This window comes from Kryptolebias marmoratus, linkage group LG4, assembly GCF_001649575.2.
Source record: "Kryptolebias marmoratus isolate JLee-2015 linkage group LG4, ASM164957v2, whole genome shotgun sequence".
NCBI lineage: Eukaryota > Metazoa > Chordata > Actinopteri > Cyprinodontiformes > Rivulidae > Kryptolebias > Kryptolebias marmoratus.
This window is the reverse complement of record NC_051433.1, coordinates 13,376,045-13,384,155: the sequence shown is the minus strand read 5'-3', so window position 1 is coordinate 13,384,155 and position 8,111 is coordinate 13,376,045. Positions and strand designations below refer to the sequence as shown.

General features: G+C 41.7%; 1 protein-coding gene across 1 annotated transcript in view; it reads right to left on the bottom strand.

Annotated features, from left to right (window-relative positions):
• Positions 1-1,049: 1,049 nt before the first annotated feature.
• LOC108235559 (NCK-interacting protein with SH3 domain) overlaps positions 1,050-8,111 on the bottom strand; it is a gene marked incomplete in the record, with an annotated part of 10,953 nt that continues 3,891 nt past the window's right edge. The window contains 9 exon segments of the mRNA XM_025005821.2: positions 1,050-2,667; positions 2,806-2,978; positions 3,088-3,177; positions 3,345-3,473; positions 4,023-4,103; positions 4,504-4,642; positions 4,736-4,822; positions 5,922-6,092; positions 7,353-7,888. Coding sequence (XP_024861589.1) covers positions 2,449-2,667; positions 2,806-2,978; positions 3,088-3,177; positions 3,345-3,473; positions 4,023-4,103; positions 4,504-4,642; positions 4,736-4,822; positions 5,922-6,092; positions 7,353-7,888 — 1,625 coding nt within the window.

The following is an 8,111-nucleotide window of genomic DNA, read 5'->3' as shown; positions in this document are numbered from 1 at the left end:
CGGGTAGAAACTTTTATTGTTGAATCAATTAACGTAAAAGTTCTGAGACAGTAAAACAAAAACGCTCCTTAAATGGTCTGTAAACGTAATAATAATAATAATAATAATAATAATAATAATAATAATAATAATAATAATAATAATAATATGAAATAAAAAAGAAAAAAGAAAGCAGAAATGTAAATAATATAATAAAAAGAATGTACGCAAAGAGCCACAAAACAAAGTAAATGCGACCCAAATTATTCAAAAAACTCAAAAGACTATAAAGTGATTCAAAGGACCCAGATGTGACAAAAATACCTGTAAGGAAACAAAACACAACTGTATAAAGTTAACATAAACACAAAATAATTAAAAATACACCAAATATCACCAGAGTTCATATTCAGACATTACTTTTTCTATCTTTAATGACAGATGACAGATAATACAACCACATTACCAAAGACGGTAATAGTGGTTAAGAAACAAGATGGCTAAATTTGATCAGTGACCCCTTCACCATCTGACCCTTTACTCATCAGCTTCCCCTGCGGGTCAAATAAAGCTATATTTAATTTGAAATTGAACGTTAATTTACTCTTAGAATGGGAGGCATTTCCTCCTTTCTTGAGGAACCAACTTCTAGTTTCTGTCTATACACTTTTCTTTCAGATAAATCCTATAGTTAGGATTGGCTTGGGTTTCCTGAATCCTCCCTTAGTTATGCTACCAGGGTTACACTGCTAGAGGACAACCTGACCACATTTCCTCTCTGCTCTCTGCTTATACATGCAATTCTTGTCATTAACTTGTGTTTTTTTCTTTTTGTCTTCCCATAGAAACTAAACCTGAAGACTGAATGAGTTCTAGCTCTCTTATATGTATTTATTTTTGCAAAATGTTGCTGTCCTCCATTAGGAAATCATCTTTTGCAGCCAATTCATTATTTAAAATTTAAAGTTTTTAGTTTTTCACTCACTTGCATCTGTTTGTTGCACTGTGATCGGCGACACAAACTAAGGTTTCTTCATGTTATACATTCAACAACAGACGTGACAACTCTCTTTCATTGTTAAAATATAGCTTTATTAGTTTCATTACACAGTTGCAGCATTTTTGCAGATGATGCTGATCATGAAGATGTTCTCTGCTCACACAGACATGCACACAATGTAAACAAACACAATATTAATTAAAAGAAAACAAAAAGACATGAACTAAAATGTGATATTTTTTTCTGAACCGTGACAGCCTTTCAGACCGAAAACCCTTAGCAGGATTTAAAATCTGAAAGAATAACGTGATAGATGCAGAAACAATGTCAGTCACAACATCAATGGGATAAAGAAGGAAGGAGGAGTAAAACCACTGGGAGAAAACATGAATGCCCTGTGTTTATTGTCATTTGTTTCGATCTTCAGCAGGAACACAAGATTATACCTGAACGACGCTGCGTAGTGCATCATCAGAGCCAGTTTTTGCAAAAAAAAAAAAACACATCACATTTCGCATAGAAGCTACTGTTGTACGGCAAAGATGCAGCAGAGTTAGTTTCTGTCTGTAAATTGGACTTTGTGAAGAAGTTTTTGCATAAAAAAAAGAAACGGAGCAATTATTGTAAAAGCTACAGGTGTCAGCAGAAACTACGCAGCAGCAACAAACTCAGCGCGGTCGTGACGAGTCGGAGTGCGCTCCGCTTCAGGACAGACAGAAATAAACTTGTTGCTCCGCTCGACTCGAATTTAAGTAAATGAGGAGTTGAATGAAACAGGAAGTCAGTTTTAAGAGTGCAGTCACCATTTAAGCAAATATTACCCTCAGAAACACACAGTAGTTTGGTCCCTCTACAAGGGAAGCACGAAAAGATCCCAAACATCATCTCAGGACTGAAAATAATGGCACTGTTACATGTTGCAAACACAGATCTGCCTCTGGGTTTCAGCTCTTCACATTTCCTCTAAAATTAATTTGGTTTGAGTTAGTTTGGTTAGAGTAAGATTTAATAACTTTAATGCAAAAATCTCTGTAAGCACATGCATTTAGTCCATGTTTGATCCACATGGGTCTTATTGCTACAGATTTGACTCCGACAGCTGTTTTAAGGTTTTGGCTTTGATTCTGGCTGTTTCTAACTTCAAAGATTAAAGAAAACCTTCAGTTTTTTTGTGTGATTGTTTTTCCTTCCTAAACTCCTCACAGAATAAATTCTCCCTCCTTAAAATATACATTTTTGAGAGGTTTTAGAAACATCAAATGCAGCTCTGCAAAGTCCAGGAAAACTTAAACAACTCTACTCTCTTTTCTTTTTTTCTCAGCTGGTGCAGAAAACAAGTCTTTATCAAAAATCAGTTCTTCTTTTCAGGCTTTACCATACCTCCCCTGCAGCAGACAGGAGCAGACTACAGTGTGTGTGTGTGTGTGTGTGTGTGTGTGTGTGTGTGTGTGTGCATAATGCTGATATGGTTAATTCTGGCAGATCTGTGGGAACTCCTTGAAGATCTGCTGCACAATTAGCTTATCCATCTGTTTGGCTGTGGCGCTCCCTTTCTCCTCTCCAGGGTCTTCCTCCTCCCCGAGGATCCTCTTTAGCGCCCCCTGCAGGTCCGACAGGCGGTGCTGGTGCTCGAGGTAGTCGGTCGAGCGCATGATGGAGTGCATGAGGGAGAGATACTCCATCCGCAGCTTCAAAGGACGGAAACGAGAGCAGGTGATGTTACAGATACTCTTTGAGATTTAAAAAAAAAAGGTGTCAGAAGTTGGAAACGGCAGTCAGATCTGCGTCAGAACCGAACCAGAACGAGCGGCGTGTCACATTCTCACCTTGTCCCCAGGAGACAGGTCTGAGATCTGTCGAACTGCGATGTCGATCATCACCATCATGTCGGTGTGGTAGAAGATGTCGGCTGTCTCTCGACTGGCAAAAACATCCTGCAGAAACTTGAGCACCGAGTGCGGTGCAGGCGGCGTGTGTTTGAACATACAGACAGGATCCTCTGTGGGGGCGGGACAACAGGAAACAGATTTTTATTTTTTACAAAACAACAAAAATGAGAAAGAGAGAGAAAAAAAAAAAACCAGGACACCAAATCTTTTGCTTTTTACCGCCTCTGTTCAGGAGCAGCAGCACTTTCTCCGTCAGGACCTTGACATTTTTCTGCTTCAGCTGCTGCATTATCACATTGTTGCCGGGCGCTGCTTGACACAGACATGTAGAACAAATAGATTGTTTTTTTAGGAAATAAGTATATTAATTCATAAAAAACACAAAACCTGCAGGGGAAGAATGGTAAAAGTCTGTCACGGCATGAAGGATCTGGTGCATGTTTTACAGACAAACAAGATTAACGGGCTCTTCCCACCTGTGTGGTGCAGGTTAAAGGCCAGCAGGAGGTTCAGGAAAATGTCGGGCAGCTGCTCTGTGGGGTCAGAGGGCAGCCCGTCCTCCAGCACGCTCAACAGAAACCCAACAAAGTCGGCATTCAGGTGTTCTGAAAGAGGGGAGGGGTCAGAAATGCACCTGCTGTTTTACTTCCAGCTCACGTCATCCTTTCAAATCACACATGGCAACTTCCTGCAGGAGGCAGCGTCTCAGTGACAAACACACAGATCTGACAGGTGTTCCAGAAAACAGGTTGGGTGAAAACTGAGTCAATTATCTGTGTTTATGGATAAACTTTTAATAAACATCCTTTCTGGAACACCACCCTGCTCACCAACATCATCCTTACGTGTCATTAAAATGTGTCACAGCACAGCAGTGGGTTTTAGAAACTGTAAAAGGATTCTTTGTTTTGTTTTCTCTTTTGCAGGCCCCGAGGCAGATTTCAAGGGTGTTGACTTGTTTTATCTCTATGCTTTTCATTTTCTCTTCTACTTCTCTCTCCTTTTTACTCTTCAAACCTTCTCCTCCATCTCTTTTCCCCTTCCTCATCTTTGTGTTCATTACAGTTGAAATAAACCCAAAGCAATTTTTTAAATAAAGTTTCATATACAAAGGGGAACATAAAAAAAAATAGTGATTGTAAAAGGATTCATACCGTAGTGGTGATATGGAACCTGCTCGCCCATGGAGAAAATCATGGTCAACACCAAGGCTGTGTAACACATCTTCTGGTGTTCTGGTGGGGGAAAAAAAAAAAAACACACAAAAATAATAAGACAGAGTAAAAATAGCAACAGAGCAAAGGATGAACAGTCCTAAAAGTGACAGATCTGCCCAAAATAGAACAATGGAGACAATTAAATTTGAAGCAGGGAGACAAAAAAAGAGGCACTTCTCAAACAAATGAGTGATGTGGCTCCACCCAACTATTTATACAAGTCTGTGTGAAAAACAGACACGATTCAGGGGGGGAAATCAATGAGAACAACAAACTGAGAAAAATGAACAAAACATTTCAGCGTACAGTAAATATCAAATAATAGCAGAAGTGCCAAGCTGTGCTCCCATGAACCAAAGAGTGAAAGTCTTTTTGTAAATCATGGATGAGGCTATAAAAAAAAAGGAAACATTGTCACCCTGAGTGTCCGTCTGCAGGTCGCGGGCCAGCTCCATGGGCAGGATGGAGTTCAGGAGGTTGGAGATGAGCGCAGCGTCCAGGCTGCACATCGCCCCGAACACTTTGAGCAGCAGCAGCCGCAGAGAAACACGATGCTCCTGCACAGAGTCGGACGCTTTCATCAGCGGCTGGGACGCTTTTCTTGGCTCAGATTTATGCTCACCGCGTCTAAAACAAATACTACAGCTTACCATCTGATAATAGGAAACCAGGGACGTAACATTCTCATAGTGGTTGAACTTGCACATCCTCTTGCACACCTCTGGATCTGCGTCAGTCTGGAAACAAACAAACAATAAAGCAACAACCATAACTGTGTAACGTCATCACACGAGGAGGCAGGAGCTCATCTGGACATGAGAGTCGAGCTTTAATCAGAACAAACAGCTTTTTACAGATTCAGCTGTCAATCAGTCTGCTGGACTGAGCCGCCCTGATCCCTTCAGACCCCGCCACATCGAACAGAACCGAACAGAACCTGTTCACATTGAACAGAACCAGACAGAACCTGTTCACATCGCAGATTCACCACAGAGAAAATACACATTTCTGTCATGACGGTAAAAATAAAATTAACTTCATCTGAAACAACGTATATTCGTATTACCTTTGAACGTCCAATCAAATTTTGTTATAATCTTAAGGGACTAGAGATGTTTGTAAAACCTAAAGTTGGGACAAACTTGAAGGACAGATGTTTTCAGTCAAACGAATAAGATTACAGAATAATTTGGATACTGATTATAAAAATGCTGTTTCAATTAATTTGTTTAAAAGAATGATAAAAGTTAATTTGTTAAAGAAATGTGAAATTGTATAGTTTGTATTTGCAAGAGTTACTGTTTGAGGAGTTGAATTTTTTGTTTTGTTTTATTTGATTATTACTCTTTGAAATTATTATTATTATTATTATTTTAAATGGGGGCAGATGTTATAAGATTTTTTCTTCTTCTGCTACCTTTCATTTTATTTGATTCGTATTTATATTTTATTTGTATTTTTTTTTTAATTAAATGAAATGAATAAAGCTGCTTAATTAATTAAAGAAATCTATCTCAACATCTGTACAATGGATTGACTTATAGCAGTTTTGTGTTGGTTATTGTTGTGGTTATCTTGACATTTAACCAGCTGTAGACGCACATTCAGTGATTACTTCCTGAGAGTTTAATTAAAAACGGTCCACTGGTTCATGAGATATTTTGCTAACAGACAGACAAACTAACACACAGATGGAGGCCGATGTAATCATTGCTCGCTATAATTCAGTCACTTTTTGCAACATTGTTGTTTAAAACTTTGGCACGATTGGCGGCGGGCGCTATGAGCTCCTTCAGGAAGTGCTACTTTTTTTTTTTAAATGAGTAATCTGATTACCAGGATCTTCAGCAGCTCCTCCAGGTAGCAGGCGATGAGGGCGTGGTCCTCGTGGAGCGCCCAGCTGCGCTGCTGGGAGTCGTCGCGGTGACGGGCGAGGTCGTTGAAGATCACCTCCAGACGCTGCTCGTCGTGACACACCTGACCGTGCGGCAGCGCTGCGCTCAGGTCCTGCGTGGGTTCAAGAAACATCGTCACAAACGTTTCATACGTCACAGAATACAACAGACATGCAAAGAAAATCCATCTTTCATTACCGAATCGAAATGGACGGAAAAAAAAACGTACACTTGACTAAAAACAGATTAGACAGGTAGATGAGCGCACGTTCAGCTTCAGCTCACACGTTGATTCGTCGATAAATTCTGAATAAAAATTGGCCACTTTGATCATTTTCATATTCGCCTCACGTTTGTGTTTTTGTAAGATTTATTTGTGGTAAAAGTTGAGTTCTGAGAACTGCATCGAGGGTAATCCCTTTAGTTTATGTTCAGTTTTACGTTAAATCCCTGAATATACGCCAAAAACCTCTGATGTTTCTGTTCGAACAAGCAGAATGTTTGCTTTTAAAATCACTGCTGCTGAAAAGTGAGAAAAAGCACAAAAACTGCTGACATGTAAACAAAAATAATTAAAAAAAAACAGATGTCAGTCAGCTGATAATTCTGTCACTGTTAATAACCTTTTTATTTTCTACTTTTAGCCATTTTATTCAGTTTTACAGTAAAAATATTGTTAGTGTAGCTTTAATACTATTGTTTTCACATTACAGATTTTTAAAGAGCCTGTCATCATGCAAGATCTTTAGCATGAACTAATTGGAGTCAACTCTGTCTCTCTGTTAGCAAAATATTTTATGACCCACGACATGGATTTTATTAAAACTTTCAGGAAACATTCATTGGATGTACATCGACAACTGATTAACCTTTGGAGACAACCCGACTCAAGATGGCCGCCACAGTGAAGCGACTGCAGCTGACACAGAAATGGGTATCTCTGTTAGTTTTGCAGGTATTGAGCTGAACTTTAGCGTGGTAGTAGCTGAGAGTCATTAACAACACATACTCTGACTGTGAGTCAGTCTTAGTCTAAAACTCTAAGCTTTTTAAATTTTCTTGGTTAAAAGCCTCTTTTCATGGGGCAAAAACAAGACAAGGGAAGTGTGTTTTAATAATCTGTCCAGACTTTGTCAGTGTGGCCCTACAGCTGAGGATGTTTCTTTCTGGTGTCAGACATTTAGATGAGTCTGGTCAATATTTGCACACAGGTCACTATAAATAAACAATGCGAGTTGAGGTTTTTGTGTTTGGTTCCCTTTTTCGTGTCGAACCTGATGTGATACTGCAGAGTTTTTAAAAATGAGAGTTTCAGAATGATGGGGGGGAGTGTGAGGAAGCTACACGCAGCTGGAGATGGAACTGCTCTGACCTTGCTCTCCACCAGCGAGAGGAGAACCCGCTCCAGGTCCGAGGAGGCTCGGGGTAAAGCGGTCTGCAGGTGGCCCACCACCACGCCCACGGCCACCCGGGACAGCTCGTAACTCAGGCCCGTGTTCTTCCGGACCAGCTCGATCAGCTCGGCCCCGACGGTCGTGGGAACCGGCTCCGACGAGGAGGGGCTGCCAGGAGGGTTGTCCTCCACCACAAACAGAGGGGCGACGGGCCATTCGCTCTCTGGTGGGTCCTCCACAGCCAGCTGGACAGGAGTGGTGCTCTCGGTGGGCTGCGGAGGCGGCGGCGGCGGCGCGGGGCTTTTCTTCCCGGGAGCTGGAGAGCCGTACGGCGGCACGTCCGCAGGTGGGGCAGGGGGCTTGACGCGGGACGGGACGGGAGGAGGGGGGGTGCTGGAAACACTTGGCAGACTGACATCTAAGGAGGAGCCGGACTCTATGGAGGTGGTGCTGATCGTCAGGGAGGGAGCGGGGGACCCAGGCAGGGAGGACACTCTGGAGGGGACCTCAGGCTCTGCAGAGAGGGGCGAGGGGGGAGGAGGAGGTCTGGTTACAGAGAGCTGAAAGTGAAGGCGGTGTGTGTGTGTGTGTGTGTGTGTGTGTGTGTGTGTGTGTGTGGGGGTGACCTGACTAAGAATAGAGTGTTTGTGAAGTAAAAGAACTGCAGCAGGAAGCAGAAACACAGCACCGCAGAGTGTCTGAGGGACCGGGGGGGGGATTTAAAGTCAAACTAACCT